This window comes from Pelobates fuscus, chromosome 13 (genome assembly GCF_036172605.1).
Source record: "Pelobates fuscus isolate aPelFus1 chromosome 13, aPelFus1.pri, whole genome shotgun sequence".
In the NCBI taxonomy this organism is placed as follows: domain Eukaryota; kingdom Metazoa; phylum Chordata; class Amphibia; order Anura; family Pelobatidae; genus Pelobates; species Pelobates fuscus.
Window position 1 is genome coordinate 17,673,842 of NC_086329.1, and position 18,937 is coordinate 17,692,778.

The 18,937-nt window shown below is 37.9% G+C and overlaps 1 protein-coding gene across 7 annotated transcripts in view; it reads right to left on the minus strand.

Moving 5' to 3' along the window:
- The window catches only part of MARK3 (microtubule affinity regulating kinase 3), a 63,476-nt gene that overhangs the window by 16,434 nt on the left and 28,105 nt on the right, over nt 1-18,937 (minus strand). For all 7 annotated transcript variants that reach the window (XM_063439732.1, XM_063439731.1, XM_063439730.1 and 4 more), the window contains exons 4-13: nt 16,830-16,878; nt 14,497-14,562; nt 8,778-8,848; nt 6,899-6,955; nt 4,988-5,224; nt 3,684-3,803; nt 3,248-3,347; nt 2,297-2,409; nt 1,121-1,274; nt 550-764 (exon numbers count right to left, since the gene is read on the minus strand). In XM_063439732.1, the coding sequence (XP_063295802.1) occupies nt 550-764; nt 1,121-1,274; nt 2,297-2,409; nt 3,248-3,347; nt 3,684-3,803; nt 4,988-5,224; nt 6,899-6,955; nt 8,778-8,848; nt 14,497-14,562; nt 16,830-16,878 (1,182 nt within the window). The remainder of the gene's footprint in view (nt 1-549; nt 765-1,120; nt 1,275-2,296; nt 2,410-3,247; nt 3,348-3,683; nt 3,804-4,987; nt 5,225-6,898; nt 6,956-8,777; nt 8,849-14,496; nt 14,563-16,829; nt 16,879-18,937) is intronic.

Below are 18,937 nucleotides of genomic sequence, written 5' to 3' on the forward strand. Positions count from 1 at the left end.
GGGAATATCTATTTTCATGTTCCTAATATTCCCAATAAAAAGCATTATATTGGGCACTGTCAAACATCAACAAGGAGCCTGGTGCTGAGTTGGATTAGCTAAAATGTAGAACTTGCAGGTAGGATGTTATTTGAAAAAACTACTTTGTATTTTAAAAGCCTTTTTCAAGTGCATTAAAATGCATTTAACTTAGACTTTCCCTTTGAGGTGACAACATTGAAGCTTATTCACTAAACTGGATCGTGGAAATTACAAATCTAGGTCACTATAGAAATTAAGTACTTTCACTGGGCACGTATTGTATAATCTTGTGACTATACAGCCCTTTTGGCCACACTTAGTCATAAACAAAGGAGTACAAAAATGGAGACGTCTGTGGGGATGGTTTATAAAACAGGAAACTTTCTTTAGATACATCTTATGAAGCAGTACTCATGCAGCTAATCCCCTTCATACAACCTGGTAAAATGACAGATTCCTGTGACAGGAAAGATATAAATACACGACAAACGAACACTTTATAACAAAGACATGTATCAGGTCACTTACAGTCGTGACAACAGAACTCTTCTTGCGTTCTGGGATGTCTGCTTTATTGGGATTGTTGGCATTTCCGAGCATAGGGCTAGGGGGTGTCACACCTCTCCCAGCAACTGCACTGCTACTGGACTTTCGGGACTGAACACCTTCTTCTTTCAGATCATTATCTGTTGTACTAGTTTGACTCCGTTTTGGGTAAGTAGTTCCTGGAATAGCTGGACCAGCTAATAGAAAAAGAGAAAAGTGGGGGGGAAGTTAATTCTATTGTACATGCCCTAGTGTTCTCTATATATGCATGTTAGACCACGTTGTCAGATTTATGAATATTAAATAATTGAATTACGCTATACAGCAATCGCAATATTTTACAGCCAATCATATATTGTTAACTTGAATAATAAAATCTGTCAATATTTTTAAATAATCCAGTCAGCAACATATCTCTAATTTTGTTATTCGAGATAAAAAAAAAAAAAAGCAAGGATCCCTTACCAGAATCTATTCGCTTCTTTTAAAATATTTTGCATAATTTATGGCCACCCAATAAAAGGGGAAGCCCACATAAGTAGGTGCCACTCACCATGGTCACTGTACCGTCTCTGTTTCTGATTGGAGGAGATGCTCCGTTGCACCTTGTGATGAGGAGATTGTCCAGTGCTGTTGTTGAGATCACTGCTTGGTCTGACTTTCGCAAGGGACAAATTACTACTAGAGCTTGAATCACTGGCATCCAGCTGCATAGGAGACAATGATTCATTAGATATCATTCATATGGCAATAAATAAAATGCTTTACAGTTCTATTTTATAAACCTATTTTACACACACACTATAAGTGTTGAGACGTCTAATGGAAAGCTCTTTTTTGCATCATTATTAAACTCCCTTCTGACAAAAGGGACATAACTTAAGGAGATCTTGCAATAATACCAAAGACCTGGGTAGCAGACTAGTGAGTTTAAGGAGTCTAGCGGTGAAGTTCACGTTTACTGGAAAACACACGATAGAGCGAAATTAGCGCTTTAGCTATTTCTGGGGTCACCGACCAGACACAGAGATGTTTTTTAAGTTAAATTGGCAGAATATGGAGAGTGTTGCAAAATGGAGTGAGGTTAGAAGGAGCGAGAAAAGTGAAAAACAACAAGGCAATGAGTTTGGATGGGTGGTGAGATTGCAGATTTAAATGAATGATAATTTCAAGTTTCTGGGAGAGCTGTAAAGTAGAGGATCACCAGGGGCTTGATATGTTGCACTTAAGAGGAACACTTCAAGGACCATAACCACTACATCACACTGTAATGATTACAGTAAGCCAAGTGGTGCAGGGACGGCACTCATTCTTTTGAAGCGCTCAGTTGAACCTCTGCCAATGAACTGGCTTTGTATGTCTGGGCTTAGCGCTGTGGAGATAATGGAAGCTCCACACCCACACACCCACACACACACACGAGAGAAGATTTATTTCTAACGTTGCATATTTCTATGCAAGGAAAGAGTGCAAAAGGGCAGTTGTAGATGTTCAAGTAAATTAAGCAGAGATACAGGGAAGCAGTTGAGAAATAATTAAAAGATAGATTCTTAGAAAAAGCCTCATAAGCCCATGTTTAGAGGAAACTTAAAACTAATACAAATGTTACAAAAAAAAGGATTTAAAAAAAAAAAAATTATATATATATATATATATATATATATATATATATATATATATATATATATATACACATACATACATACATACATGTAAAAAAAACGCTTACCTCAGACGATTTCCTTCCAAGCAACAAATAGGTAGCTGTGATTTCATCATATTTCATCTTGCTAAGAGATTCTTGAATCTCTTCCCTAGAATATCCCATTCCAATCATTATCTCTGCAAATGTGATAAAATACAAATATATTTATCCATAAGTAAACTAGTTTTTCTTTCTTTCTATTTTAACATAAAATTTACACTGTATTTTAATTGAGGATTTTCCTTTAATAGATTTTATTCAAGTGTGATGACAATATAAGATTAACTGTTCAGAGGCAAAAAAAAAAAAACAACAAAAAAAGACAATATAATCATACATTTTGAGCATGGCCATTACAATATAAAGAGAGTGTTCCCCAAATCCTGGCTGCCAGCATACTGTCTATCAGGATCTAATCCCTGACCTTACAAGAAGCTATGGCAGGGCATCAATGTTCTACCAATCTTTTTGCCCTACAAACCACTATGGAAATTTTGCAACATTCTCCTGCATTGTGCAAGCATCCATTTGGTTCTAAATGGATAACATTCGTGGAGATAGATCCACCAGGCCTAGAGAGAATATCCAACAACACTGCCTGTATTAACAAAAACTTTAACCACTTTTGAAAATCCCCACCAGATGTGAAAATGTTTCCTGTCTCCACACACTGTCCAGCCTTTATCCAAGGCTATAGCGGATTTTCAAGGTTGTATTCAATATGATAAACTTTAAAGAAGCTACAATTTCCCTTTAAAGCTATAAAATGGTAAAACCTAACCATTTCAGAGGTGAGAGAAGAAAAAAAAAAAAAAACTGACAGCAAAAAGTATATTTTAACATTTTTGACAGAACACCAGAGTATTTTTCAGACTACTGTTTCACTGCTAAAGTTTACAAGCAGCTTTTTTTTTTTTTTATCTCTTATTGAAATACTACTACGAAATACTACGTACTAACAATCCATGTGCTTACCTATTCTTTTCTGGTCTGCAATATCAAGTTCTGGCTCAACAAACGGTTTAAGTTCATCCTCTTCATGGCCTGCATTTATCCATCTGTCCTTCATAATTTGCTTAGAAAAAGATTAAAATAAATTAGAAAAGTTGTATCCATGAAAATTTAAAAAGTCTCACCATTAATTTATACCAGTAAAAAGACAACAAGTCCAAGGGAAGCATTGCAGGCACAGTGTGGAGATTGTCACGTGTGCCCAGCCTCCTAATTATTTGCTGTGAGAAGCATTGGATTGGCCAGGATATCATCAGTACAGATAGTCTAGCAGGTGAAGCACAGCTGCGGCAAACATCTTGTTGTTGGATAACAGATATAGTAACACTTCATTTATAGAACAGAAGAAGGGCCAAAGGCGGCCCAGGAGATATTCTTGTGGCCCTTGAAGAACACGTACCTCTAGAGTGCCCCGTTTAGTTGGATTTAGCACCAGGAAACGCTTGAGAAGATTTTCACAGTCTGTAGACATGTAGAATGGAATCCGGTATTTCCCCCTTAGTACTCGTTCCCTTAGTTCCTAAATAGGAGAAGACATGCACTTAATCTTTAAAACTGAACTGTGATAAAGGAAACCGTACCATTTATCAACCAGCAGAACATTTGGTCTATAGTCCAAGCTGCATCTTCAATAGCAAGTCATATACTTACGGTTGACAAGTGGAGAAGTGAATGAATATTCAGCTCAACTGGGAAGAAATGTAATGACATGGACCTACAGCAAGTACATGACCTGCTATGCATTTCTGACATTATGCAAAATTGCAACCAGCAGTGTTTTCAATGCAAGTGCTTTCTATTTTTCTATGCAGAGAGTTGTATTCATTGGCAGAGAGTGGTCTGCTGACGCTCTCAGTCAATGAACGGCCATCAGGATCGGCATCAGACTTCTGCAGCTCTGCGCAAGCTAGATGCATGTCACCGGAAATAAAAGGACCCACGTAAGAGGACAAATTATTGGTAAACGGTTTGCCCCATTAACTGGAAATGAGGCAGGGTACTACTCACATCATAACCATTACAATGCTTGGTGTAACCACTGAGGTAAATGTTGGATTATACAAAAATCTATTTTACTTTGAATTCAAACTTGGTATGTTCCCATCACATCTTCACAAAACGATAGCCGCCTAGTGCAATTTTTTTCTTGATTATTTAAAAAGATTAGTCCCCAAGGTAACCCATAAAAACACAATGGACTGGATAGCTGAAAGTACAACAGCTACAGGAACATTATAATATTCAATCAGTTCATTTATGTAAATCACAAATTTAAATTCAGAGAGTACATTTACATTCTGGTAGGTTTCAAATACAGCATCTAACCAGCATGAATAGAAACGGCAATGATTTAACTCTGCTGTGCAATAAAGAATGGTAAGAACACCCAAACACAACTACATTCATCTACATACAAATACCAATGGATGTTATGGTACAAATTAAAAGTCAAACAACTCATCCTAACTAAATTTCCATTGGCAATTTGTCTTAACGGACACAGAGGCAATGAAAACATTTCTTCAAGCTATTTGTCGATTTTAAATCTAAGGGGTGTTGACAGTAACCTTACATTCTAATAGGATTCAAGTACCTATTTTATGTCGATTGAAAATATTATACAAACCCAAAACTGCAAGACTAGGGCTCCCCATGCAACTGGTGGTTCAATTTAAGCACCTATCAAACAGCAGGAGCACAAACCTTTAAGTTTTGTCCATCAAAAGGTAGGGATCCGCTGACTAGAGTGTACAGAATAACGCCCAAGCTCCACACGTCTACCTCCGGTCCATCATACTTCTTCCCTTGAAAGAGCTCCGGAGCAGCATATGGTGGACTTCCACAAAATGTATCCAGTTTGTTGCCAACAGTAAACTCATTGCTAAAGCCAAAGTCTGCTATTTTAATATTCATATCAGCATCCAGTAGAAGATTTTCTGCCTATATATGTTTAAAAAAATAAACAATTGTTTTATTTTTCTCTATCTACAGGTTCTAAACAACAGTCATTCACACTACTACTAATTAGTAAATTGACATGCAGTGGAAATTGTCTGAGTAACAGGGTTACTGGTTTTGTGACACAAGGACCATATTCAAATATCACTATCACAAGCCTGTTCTAAGGTGGATTTAGCAATCTTGTCCACAAACCCACGCTGCACATTGCTCTATATCTCAACCTCTGACTTTATTTTCATGTTTACATTGGATCCAAACAGACCTAAAAACCAGGACATTAATGAAAATAAGAACTTGTATGGGAAGTGAATCCTGACTTTGTCCACCTCAGGCAGGCAAAGCTACGCCAAGCCTGGAAATACCAATATATGATATCCTGCCGATATATAGTAGCTTTGCACAGCTGAACTTGAAGTTGCTGTAGTCGTTAATTTAGTGAGGTTTCTTAGATGTTTTACAACGGCAAGGCATGCAAGAAGTAAGAAAAGCGCTCTGAACAGTTAACAGGATATAGATTCATAAAGACAGGAATCTATAAGCCACTATGAATATGAGGACAGGGTGGATTGTGCAACATAAGATTGATGCTCAGATGGAAGAGATGTAAAAAGAATGGGTGGCAAAGAGCACAAGGGGGATGTCAGAGCATGAAACAGATATGATAGAACGCTCTTTATGATAAGTGGAATGGGGCCAGAGAATAATAGCAGGGAAGGAGGAAACATGAGATGGGTGGTGGGTACCATGAGAGCTAAGTTAGAAGAAGGGGACATGAGATTGGTGACAGGTACCATAAGAAAGATGGAGGAGAAGCCAAGAGATGGGTGGCTGGTAACATAAGAAGGATAGAGAAGGAGGAGCCAAGAAAAGGTTGGCAGAGAAGAATGGAGGGGAGGAGAGGTGAGATTAGTGGTAGGTACCATGAAACAGATGTAGAAGGAGGGGAAGTGAGAAGGGTGACAGATATAATGAGAAAGATTGAGGTGAGGAAACATGAGATGGGTGGCAGGTACCATGAAAAGGATGGAGGAGGAGATATGAGACATATGAGCTTGGGCAGAGTGTCTGGCTCGCAGAGTGAATATGTAGATTCTTATGATGTATGCATAGCTTCTCCGAGACTTTGTGAATAAGGAGATTCTTAAAGGACAGATTCATAGACATTTAGGAAACTGTACAGAAATTTGTGTTGAGCTGAGAGAATTGGTAAATTTGAAAGATTTACAAACTGAATGGGCAACATTTACTACTTTCCATTTTAACGTTTCTTTGTTATCGGAAAACAAATGCATGCAATTGTTGCATTTGTGACAGACGCGGTCTGGGTGCAGTGGTCATATCGTTTTAGTCCTGCAGTGCATACATGTTTTCACTGCCAAGCCTAATAAACCTCTACTGGCTTTCTTCCTGACAACAACTAGAGGGTGCTTCCGCTGCTATAACAGAGTTACACAGTAACGTGATGTCCAGCGTCCCCTAATGCTGATCATAGGAAGAACTAGATTCAACAAGGAAGAGCACAGCGCATGCACTTATCGTCCCAAATGCTTCTCAATAAGAAGCACTGGATTGGATGACAACACGAAGAGACAGCCTCCAGGAAGATGTCAAGGAAGGTGTAATGTGCATCTGCACAGAGGGAGTTTTGCTTACCTTAAGATCTCGATGTACAATATGCTTTTGATGACAATACTGCACGGCAGATACTATCTAAAAGATAAACACAATAAAAATAAGCAAAGGATTGAGAAAATTATGGTATTTTTTAGGGATCGACCGATATTGATTTTTTAGAGCCGATACCGATACCGATATCCTGTGAACTTTCAGGCCGATAGCCGATATAATTTGCCGATATTCTGTACATTTACCATTTTGGAAAATAAAAAACTATTTCTAAAGGTAAATGCACAAAATATACATGCCACGTGTAGTGGATGCAGTGTGTTTAGACAGGGGAGCTGTGTATGTGTGTGTAGTGGATGCAGTGTTTGTGCAGTGTGTGTGTAGTGGATGCAGTGTGTGTAGTGGATGCAGTGTGTCTTTGTATAGTGTGTGTGTGTATATAATGCAGTGTGTCTTTGTATAGTGTGTGTGTGTATAATGCAGTGTGTGTTTGTATAGTGTATGTGTGTATAATGCAGTGTGTGTTTGTATAGTGTATGTGTGTATATAATGCAGTGTGTGTTTGTATAGTGTGTGTGTGTATATAATGCAGTGTGTATGTTTGTATAGTGTGTGTGTATATAATGCAGTGTGTGTGTTTGTATAGTGTGTGTGTGTGTGTATATAATGCAGTGTGTGTTTGTATAGTGTGTGTGTGTGTTTGTATAGTGTGTGTGTGTATATAATGCAGTGTGTGTTTGTATAGTGTGTGTATATAATGTAGTGTGTGTTTGTATAGTGTGTGTGTGTGTGTATAATGCAGTGTGTGTTTGTATAGTGTGTGTGTGTGTATAGTGTGTGTGTATATAATGCAGTGTGTTTGTATAGTGTGTGTGTGTATATAATGCAGTGTGTTTGTGTAGTGTGCATTATATATACACACACTATACAAACACACTGCATTATATATACACACACACTATACAAACACACTGAATTATATACACAGTGTGTTTGTGTAGTGTATGTGTATAATAATAGTGTGTGTGTGAGGGGGCATTTTTTATTAAAACATTTTTTTTTTCATTTTTATATTAAATTATTTATTTATTTTTTATATATTTAATTATTATTATTAATTTTTTGTTGTCCCCCCTCCCTATTTGTTGCCTTGCCAGGGAGGGGGGATATGTTAATCCCTGGTGGTCCAGTGGCATTGGCTTAGCTGGGGGAGGGGAGGGAAGTGGGGTGGGCAGCAAGCGTTTACTCACCTCCCAGCAGCTCCTCCAGCTCATCCAGTGTAAATCTCGCGAGACCCGCGGCCGTCAGAGCTGGCCGCGGGTCTCGCGAGATTTACACTGGGGAGCTGGAGGAGCTGCTAGGAGGTGAGTAAACGCTTGCTGCACACCCCCCCCCCCCCCCCCCCCCCCCCCCCCCAGGACCGCCGGGCTTGTAATGAGCCTGGCGGTCCTGGGAGGTATTATCGGCAATATCGGTATCCCTATTGGCCGATACCGATATTGCCGAAAATACAGAATATCGCCCGATTATATCGGTAAAACCGATAATCGGTCGATCCCTAGTATTTTTCTGGTTATCTACAAAATAATGAAAAAAACAAAAAAATCACCACAACAGTAATAATTGCACCAACAAATGCTTTATTTCAACGTAAATGTCGAATTATGTAAAGATACGACAAAATTAAAAAAAGGTTTCTCAAGAATACAAATGCCACCCGTATAAATACAAAATCAGGGGATAACCAACCTTTATAGCCGCTAAACTAGAACTGTAACGCCCTGGTAGAGCCAAACACCCAGACGGAGAAAGATGGAGCATTTAGTTCTAACAGTAGGAGTTACCTTTTAGTTAACCTCCTGAGTTTATACATAGAAGGAAACATGCACGTTTCAATGGTACACACCTGCCGGAATTTAGCTCTTGCTTCCTTTTCCTTCATTCTTCCATGTGCAACCAAATAGTCAAATACTTCACCTGCAAAGGGCACAATACAAAATGAGCAAATCTCTTTTAAAGGGACAGTATAGCTATATCACAAGCAGCATTTTTTGAAGTTTAATGTCTTATTTCCCAGCTACTAATGACAGGGGCCATTTCTCTTCATATACGTAGAGCTGTACTTTGTAACTCAATCAAAGCATTGTCTTACCGACTAATGCAGTTTCCTTTTAAACATCATGTGAATGACAGGTAATCATATGACCAAATCACCAGCTGTTAGCTGTGTACAGTTCCTATAAATCCTCCTCGGTCACGTGTGGTGTTTACATCTAACATTTATGTAAGTGTCAGTCTACCAACAGAGTACAGTCTGACATCTGATTACAAGCCATATTGGATTGAAAGCTGTGTGCCTGACACAATACCCTATACACTATTAACTTTCTACCACAACAGAATAATTCATGTGACTATTGCACTACCAGAACAGCTCCCCTATTGAAACTTGAGAAATCAGAGTATAGTTTGAAACCAGGAATTTCTGTCACTGGTGCATACAATTAGTGACCCATGCTGATCAATTAAAGAGGCACTTAACATAACTTCTCCAGCATAGTGAAGTGGTTATAGTGCTACTACAGCTATTCTGCCAAGCCCTATTCCGTCAGTGTGACAATTCTGCTGTAGAAGCAGGGTCCTGTCACCATAACTACTTCAATAAGCTCAAGTGATTATGATGCCCTGAGTGCAACTCAGACTGAATTAGTGTGGCTGAATTTCCTTGGGCAAATGTAACCCAGACACATCAGTGGCCCCACAGATATTCAACTAATAAGAGGGTAGTGAGTATAAAAAAAATCCAAACTCCTGTTTGAGTACCTATATGTCACACATCAGGTTTAGTGATCTGACTAAAGTAACTAATGGTCTAATCATGGCTAAATGGGGCCGTCCAACCACAAGATGTTAAAAACCATTTTTGCAAGGCTCGTCTTTCTTTTAGTACGATATGACTAAATTCATCTCCCTCCACCACCCATACACAATCAGTATGTGCACATTAAGTAGGAGGAAAATTATGGTAGAACAAACAGCAAAATTAAAAACAAAATAACTCTTAAAAGTCAAACAATCTAAAAGAGGCCAGGATTTTAAGGAGTTAAACAGACTGTTGAGGACAATGAATTCCCCCAAGACATCGTGGGGGAGAGCAGGAAGGTTTTCCTCACATGCTAACAAATGTTATGGCACACATGATTGAATAATTGAAGGCACGTTAACAAAACAAAACAAAAAGCACTGCTAATTAAAGACACACTGCATTGTTTAACCAATAAGGAACTGAAGTACTGTAGAAAAAGGTCACATTGTTTCTTAATGGAATCATTCACTTACATAAGGGGCGATCAAAGTGCAACTCTATTCAATTCAAATTAATCACAACTTCCACCAATGAGAGCCTGACTGGAAGATGGGTGTGTGCTCCACAGTTAGGACAGTTTTTCAGTTTCATGATAGGAACAATCGAATCTAAACATAAAGTGGTCTTATAAAAGACCTACTATAAGTAGTTTAACTGCCCAGGATCAAAACCATCTTTTTGCTAGGTCAGAATGTATTCATTTAAGGTGGACCTCTTTTGAAAGAAACTAATCTGCAGAACAGCTTCTACCAGCCTGCGGAAAAGCTAGATATTTTCAAAAACTATAAACCACACTGTGCAAGAATTAGATCCTGATCACTAAGGTATGGGTTGATGAAGCTGTGGCAACACTAGCAAATCTGTTGGAGATGCTGGAGAACCCAAATCGAATATGGTGATTTAGCATTAACTAAAACCTGTTTCCTAGCAGTCAAAGATTATCATTGCACACTGGATGAACACATTAACAAAAAATGGAGAATCAAACAACATTCATTATGAAACCTTACAAGGACACTATAGGCATCAAAACAACGTTGGCTCAATAAGGCAGTTTTTGTGTATAGATCATGCCCCTGCAGTCTCACTGCTTAATTGTCTATTTAGGAGTTAAATCACTTGTGTTTCTGTTTATGCAGCCCTAGCCACACCTCCACTGGCTGTGACAGAACAGAAAAAAAAAATTGTTTTCAGACATTAAAAGGAACACTATTGTGTTAGGAAAAACCAAATAGAGAAAAGTTACCTGCGCTCTTCCCAAATCCCTATGCATATTTAAATAAATGGAGGTTATTTAGTTGATCCAATGGCCATGAGAGTTTAGCCCACCTGCCACGTCAAGGCAAACCTCTCAGGTGGGTCCCTACACTAACTTTTCACCTTGCTTCCTTCAGCTTCTGGCAAAGATATCTAATGAGACAGAGAGGGGTATTTTTTATAGGCACCCCTATATGCTAATTAACCATTAATAAGGAACACATGGGATGGGCAGCTGCATTGTAACATAGCGTTGTGATACAAAAGTGAATACAAATACTTTGTATTGTGTTAGGAATAAACAATCAAAAAGAAAGAGTGGAGGAAAAACAAAAGAAAGAAAGAAAAACTAAACCTTTTGTCACTTACCTGATTCCAGCCCCAACGCCCCTTGTTATTGGACCACTCTCCATCTTCAAACGCACGCATACCAAGAACCGAATATGCGTGCATAGAGAGTGCCGCACGTGCATAAGGCCTTCCCCATTGAAAAGCGTAGATGTCCTGTGTTGTTTCACAGAGCATACACCTCAAGTGGCTGTCTGGAAGGCATCCACTAGAGGTAGCCTTAACTCTGCAATGTAAACAATGCAGTTTCTCGAATCCTGCAATGTTTTACATTGCAGGATTAACGGTACATGGACACTGCACCCAGATGAGATGACTAGGTCTGGGTGTCCATAGTGTCTTTTAACCCCTTCCCGCCATTACGGCGTTCTATGCCGTCCCGCTTTAAGTGGGCTTTAAAGCCGTTGCGGCGGCATAGAACGCCGTAACGGCTTTGAGGCCTGGAGCACCCGGTATACTTACCGGCGCTCCGCTTCGGGAGGACTGCTTCACAGCCCCCCTCCCCCACAGCAAAAAGAAGCCCCCACAACAAAAGAAGCCCCCGGGGGCCATGTGATCGCTCTCAAAGAGCGATCACATGGCCCCCTATAGCTGGCTGTGGATCTGCCAGCAGGGGGACTGTCTGAAATATCAGACAGTCCCCCTGCTGGTGGGATCTGTAAAATAAAATCTTGATAAAGACCGTGTGACGGTCGAAACTTTGATTTACATGCTTTATATTTAATACAAATTTACTTAAAACCTGTGCTCTCTTTTCTTTGATTACATATTTGCACGGTGAGGCATCAGATTTTTTGAAAAAGAAAAAAAAAAAATATATATATATATATATATATATATATATATATATATATATATATATATATACACACACACACATACGTATACATATTATATATATTTAACGTCATACATAGTGTATTTTAATACTAATATAAGTACATATATTCGTATTAAAATACACTTAGAATGACAAAACAAAAATACTCAAAGAGTTGGAAAGATCCAACCTAGCAGAGTATGAACTGGAGTATAAGGTTAATAGATAGAAATAAATGTAGATATAAACATAAATGTTCTACAGTCAGTGTAGTTAATAGTTAGATAGCATAGAAATGTAATAGAAAAAATTATATAGTGCAATCAAGCCTTAATGGCTCACCTTCAAAGTATCCTAGTAATATACACTTGCTTACTAGGGTCATAAATAGCGACTGACTAGAGACTTTAATAAACAGTACATAGGGTCAAGTCTAGTAGCTCTGAGCGTGTAAGGTAGGTAACTAGGAGACTGGTCACTATAAACAGCCTGAATTGTTGTAAAGTGCCGTGTGAATAGTGATGGCGTTACTGGAGCTTAAAGCCTGTAAATGCACATCCTAAAACACAATAATCAGCCGTTACAAAATATATGACAGACTTAATGGGACATATGACTGCTAATCGCCAGAATAGTGTACGTGTTAGCACCTGTAATGGATAAATTATGACCCTTTCAATAATAGTGCAATGGCTGTAACATTAAACAGGTCAAGACTAGTAATAGTGATGCAAAGAGCAGTACTTATACCGTCCCAGACTGAACGGTGTCAGAATGAATGAGCCTTAGCTAAAAGGTAGTGACCAGGTAGGAGGTGAATTTTTTTTTTCATTTTTTTACAAACGAACTGCACTTTTATGGACTATATTATTGTTGTAATAGGTTTTACTGTTTTAAAAACACTAATATTTGTGTTTAGTGAAGTCTCCCGACAATAACAGTACCCCCCCCCATGTACAGTTTCATGGTGTTTTATGGTGTTTTGGAAAGTTAGAGAGTCACATATAAGGCTTGCATTTCATTTTTTTGACATTGAAATTTGCCAGATTGGTTATGTTGCCTTTGAGAGCGTATGGTAGCCCAGGAATGAGAATTACCCCCATGATGGCATACCATTTGCAAAAGTAGACAACCCAAGGTATTGAAAGTGTGGTATGTCCAGTCTTTCTTAGTAGCCACTTAATCACAAACACTGGCCAAATATTCGCTTTTTGCTTTTTTCACACAAAAACAAATATGAACGCTAACTTTGGCCAGTGTTTGTGACTAAGTGGCTACTAAAAAAGACTAAACATACCCCACTTTCAATACCTTTGGTTGTCTACTTTTTCAAATAGTATGCCATTATGGGGGTAATTCTCATTCCTGGGCTACCACACCGTCTCAAAGGTAACATTACCAATCTGGCAAATTTCAATTTGAAAATGGAACGTTCTATATTTGACCCTGTAACTTTCCAAAACACCATAAAACCTGTTAATGTGGGGTACTGTTGTACTCGTGAGACATTGCTGATTACAAAAATGTTTTTTGCAGTAAAACCTAACAGTATTATGACATTCACAGCTAAAATGTCAGACGGAAATGCAAATTAAAAAAAAAAAAAAAATCTTATTTTCTCACATTTTTTTTTAATTTTTATTCATAATGAATTATGTTCCATATATGAATAGTTAATGATAAATTAAAGCCCTGTTTCTCCTGAACAAAATGATATATAATAAGTGTGGGTGCATATAATATGAAAGAGGAGAACTACGGGTGAACAGACATAGCGCAAATTCCAGTTTTTGTTTACATTTTGTTTTGATCAGAACGTGCACTATTGACTCCGTCCTGAAGGGGTTAACTTGCTTTGGAAGTTTTTATCTGCTGCTCTGTAAATTGAACTTTAATGACACACAGCAGGCTCCTGGAGGACCTATGAGGCTATTAACAGAGCAGGAGATACACAATTCTAGATTAAACAGACTGCAATACAAAAGCTATTTAACTCCTAACTGGCATGATCTATACATCTAAACTGCTTCATTAAGGCCTTGTTTTGGGGGTCTAGTGTCCCTTTATGTTTAGGGTCCTACATTTTATGTCAAACCACTAATCAACGAGAAATGTACCTATATCTTCCTATTGCAATAACTACTACAAAGAACTATACTGTCAAAGGCGTTAGGAGTGTCTCTTAATAAATTAGGGATGTATAAATGCAAAATTACAGCTCTACCCACGCATTAATTATATCAGATTACTTATAATGTGGGTTACAAAAAAGGATTACAATCACTTACCCCAAATAGTTTGCAATCTATAGCATATGCAAGACTTGACACTTACCTCCACTTGCATACTCCATTATCAAGTACAGCGTTTTTTCTGTTTCAATTACTTCAAATAATTTAACTACAGAGGAAAGAAAACAAAGCCCATAGTTAAATCTGATCAGCAGCATGTTTTATTGTTCATGCAAATTAGTTCACACACACACAAAAAAATATGCAACAGAATATAGTCACACCAGCCGTTCCAACGTGTAAGAGACTTTAACAAGAAAATGTCTATTACTAAATATGGTAGGGAATGAAATGTAAAAAAACTCAACATTGACACTAGTAACATAGAAGAATGAAAAAAAAAAAAATTAAACTCCTCCCAACCATAAAAAAAAAAACGAAATAATAGAAATACAGAAAAGCCAAAGCTTTGTTTCGAGTTAGTCATTATAAAATCAGGATCTTCAAAAGTTTATGACTCATCTTTGCAGAATTATTCCAAAAAACACTCAACGCTTGCCAAACATTCAATATACCAGTATACGTTCAGTACTTCACTCTGACATCTGCCTAAGTCAGCAGTTTGTTCCTTTTTGTTTAGTTTTTTTAGCAAGCTACCGCAATAGGATTACAGTCCGTTCTACACTCATTTAAGGTCATGTTAAGCAAAAGAATAAAAGTTAATTTGAACAGTTTCCTACCCTAAAGACATTTAAAGGGTGAAAACGGAGTGTTTATGTAGATTGGCCAGCATATACAGCACTTTTGCAGATTTCCACCCAAAAAGGTTCAGCTAAAAAGGAACCATAATAATGAGCAAATGTAGAGAATACCAAAGAAGCCAGCTTGTATATATAAAAGGGAGCGGTCACTTTCTGGGATTTGTAATGTTACATATACGTAGTTTAACATTTCTACTCGACCTCTTGTCACAATCATGTGTATCTTAGCCTCAATGTGCTTTCAAGGCCTTGTTTATCTGTAGTGCTCCAGAATCGGTATCTCTATATGAAAGCAGGAGCCCGGCTGCAGACATCTCTCCATATTGGCGCGGTGTGCTCTCATAATAAAACTATGGGGATATTTACAAAATACCAATGGCAACCTGAGAGCAGGTGAATGATTTAAAGTGGTCACATTTTGGCTATTTATAAAAGTCAAATTCCGTTTGGCTGCAATTTGATTATTATAACACGGGTGATTCAGCCATTAGCAAACAGCCAGACTGGCACCAAATGGGTTTCATGCAGTTATTCCACTTACCCTACAAAGATAACCAAATCCTAAAACCTTTACTCAATCCCCCCCTTCGACTACTCTTACATCTATGGCATTTATATAGCAGAGATAAATAGACTTGTTTCAAAATAGCTCAATAGCTCATCCATGAGATGCATTTAAATATAGCCGGTCTCCTCTCAGCTAAATTTAGTTGTTAGTGAATCGGAGGAATGTTATGATTTTAATGCAAACAAATCAAATGAAATCAAAAGGCAAATTCATGGTTAGTGAACAGACCCAGGAGCCGTGAAATGTATATTTAGGGGATGGACAAACCTCCGGTTTCATACGCTGCACCCAGAAAGTCAGTAAACCCTACTGTTTGATTTTTTTAACTTGTGAACAGTGAAACAAGTTTGCATTAATTAAACCTCACAGACTGGATTTTAAGCAGCATTTTCTCACACTGTACACCTTCCTCAGAGGGCCACTGTGAAATATCAAGCTTCTAAAGCAATTCTTATCTAGTTATCTTTATGGTAACAACGAAATAGGAAACAGCACAGTTATGGGAGGACTCATGAGGTCAGGCAGAGTGAGTATGGTTTGCTTTTTTAGAAAAAAAAACAACGCCTGATCCATAATCAGCAATGCTGATAAGGTAACATGTCTGAATGTCTGGCAAGTCCTTTTAAACCACTGCTGGAGAATTGAACAAATGGTGAATTACTGTAAGAACATTCGTTAGAACCTGCAAAAAGTCTTATCTATTAAGGACATAAATATTCCTACATAAAAAGCAAAAAAAAGGCACTTATGAAATTGGCCATAGGTTCTGCACAAAATTAACCTTGGTAGGCTTCCCACAAGCTGACACTATATGGACGCCTTCATTTCTTTGCACACACATTTGACATGTGTCAAATCAGAGTACTGGCTTTAATTTGGTTCGATCTCACTTTTGTTGAAAAAGTACACACTAACGCACAAACACACAAAGTTATGCCAAAGCATAGAACAATTTGGTCCACTCAATGCAGGTGACCAATATCTGGATATAAACTTTCTTCTTGGGCTCACTGGCATAGGCATGTTTAAGAGAAGGTTAACAAAATAGTTAGCATTTTAATTACAAATATAATGTCATTACATACGCATGCATGTTAAAAACCTTACCTATATTTGGATGATTTAATATCTTCATTATTCTTACTTCCCTGAAAAGCTGAAAAACAAGGTTACAGTATTTAAATGTCAGGTTAGAGGTGTGATATAAGGTAATAGTTTAATAATAATAATTTCAGGGCAATGATAACCAAACACACATCATGTTCTTTAAAGGAATACTATAATCACCTAAATTACTTTAGCTAAATAAAGCAGTTTTAGTGTGTAGATCATTCCCCTGCAATTTCACTGCTCAATTCACTGTCATTTAGGAGTTAAATCACTTTGTTTCTGTTTATGCAGCCCTAGCCACACCTCCCTTGGCTATGATTGACAGAGCCTGCATGAAAAAAAAAAACTGGTTTCACTTTCAAACAGATGTAATTTACCTTAAACAATTGTATCTCAATCTCTAAATTGAACTTCAATCACATACAGGAGGCTCTTGCAGGGTCTAGCAAGCTATTAACAGAACTTGCAATAAAGAAAGCCTAAATAGGGCTCTCTTTACAGGAAGTGTTTATGGAAGGCTGTGCAAGTCACATGCAGGGAGGTGTGACTAGGGTTCATAAACAAAGGGATTTAACTCCTAAATGGCAGAGGATTGAGCAGTGAGGCTGCAGGGGCATGTTCTATACACCAAAACTGCTTCATTAAGCTAAAGTTGTTCAGGTGACTATAGTGTCCCTTTAAAACAGTTCTGTCACCTTCTATGCATTGCATCTGCCAGGAGCCAAAGTTCGCACTGCATCCTCATGCATGCTCAAAATTAAAACATCGATGTTAATGGAGGAGTCTGAGACCACAGGAACCTCCATAGAAAGTCTTTCAACTCAGTCACTCGTGAAAACTGAGGGCTTGTAAAAAAAAAAAAAAAAAAAAAAAAAAAAAAAAAACTGTTCCTTTTGTCAAAGGAAAAATAGATAAGAAAATGTAGCACCCCACTTTTAATGTTCTCTTTTAAGAGGGTAGGAATTTCAATAAAATTCCAACAGTCACAAGTGTTTCATGAGGATTTTCAATTTATGAAATGGTTTGTGTAGAGGGGGAGGGGGAGTAGGAAACAGCCATAATGCCACCCCAAAAAAAAAAAAAAAAAAAAACACTTTAAATAAATATTTTCAAAGTGAATTTGAGGGAAATTCTTATTGAATTTGTTCTGGTGAGTAGAACCATTGCTTTCAGGCCTTTTGCTGAAAACACTGTCTTTTCAGAGAAAATGCAGTGTTTACATTACAACCTAGTGATAACTCCACTGGCCACTCCATAGATGGCTACTAGAGGTGCTTCCTGGGGCAGTGTTGCACAGTGAGCAGTACTGCCATTCAGTGTCTCTTCCCTCTGCATGCAAACACTGAACTTTCCTCATAGCGATGCACTGACTCAATGCATGTCTGAGGAGATGCTGATTGGCCAGGGCTGTGTTTGCATCATGCTGGCTCTGCCCCTGATCTGCCTCCTTCACAGTCTCAGCCAATTCTACTGGGAAGCATTGTGAATGGCTCAATCCACCACTTGTGATGGGGTCACCAGGAAGGTCAGAGTCAGACAGGGACAGAGCCAGCAGCTGCAGACTTGAATACAAGTAAGATTTTAAAATATTTAGGGAGGCAAGGGGGGCTTGATGGTGGTTTTAACACTATAGGATCAGGAATACATGTTTGTGTTCCTGATCCTATAGTGTTCCTTTAAATATACATACAGATAAAGTATTAAAGTAGTAGATCAATACTTTTGATACTATTAAAACTGAATATTTTGCAGATACACTTTCCACCAATGCAGGTTTAAAAATATTAAATAGCATGTACAAATCACTTATTCTCAAGTATGGCTTCTTTAATTTACACTTGTTCCAATTATTGCCTATATTAATATTTTTTTTTTTTTTTTTTTTTTTTTTTTTTTCCAATTTATGTTTTTATTAGAGTTTGGATATTCATGGTATAGCTTTGCCATAATATACAGGTGATAGTAAGATTTAAGCATCAGTGAAATTACAACAACAACTGAAAATTTTCTTCGCTATAGTATAACGGGTGTCGACATGACTAAGTCTACATTTAACGTCAGATTATAGTATTAATAACAGACAGCTGTTGGGGATGTATTTGAAA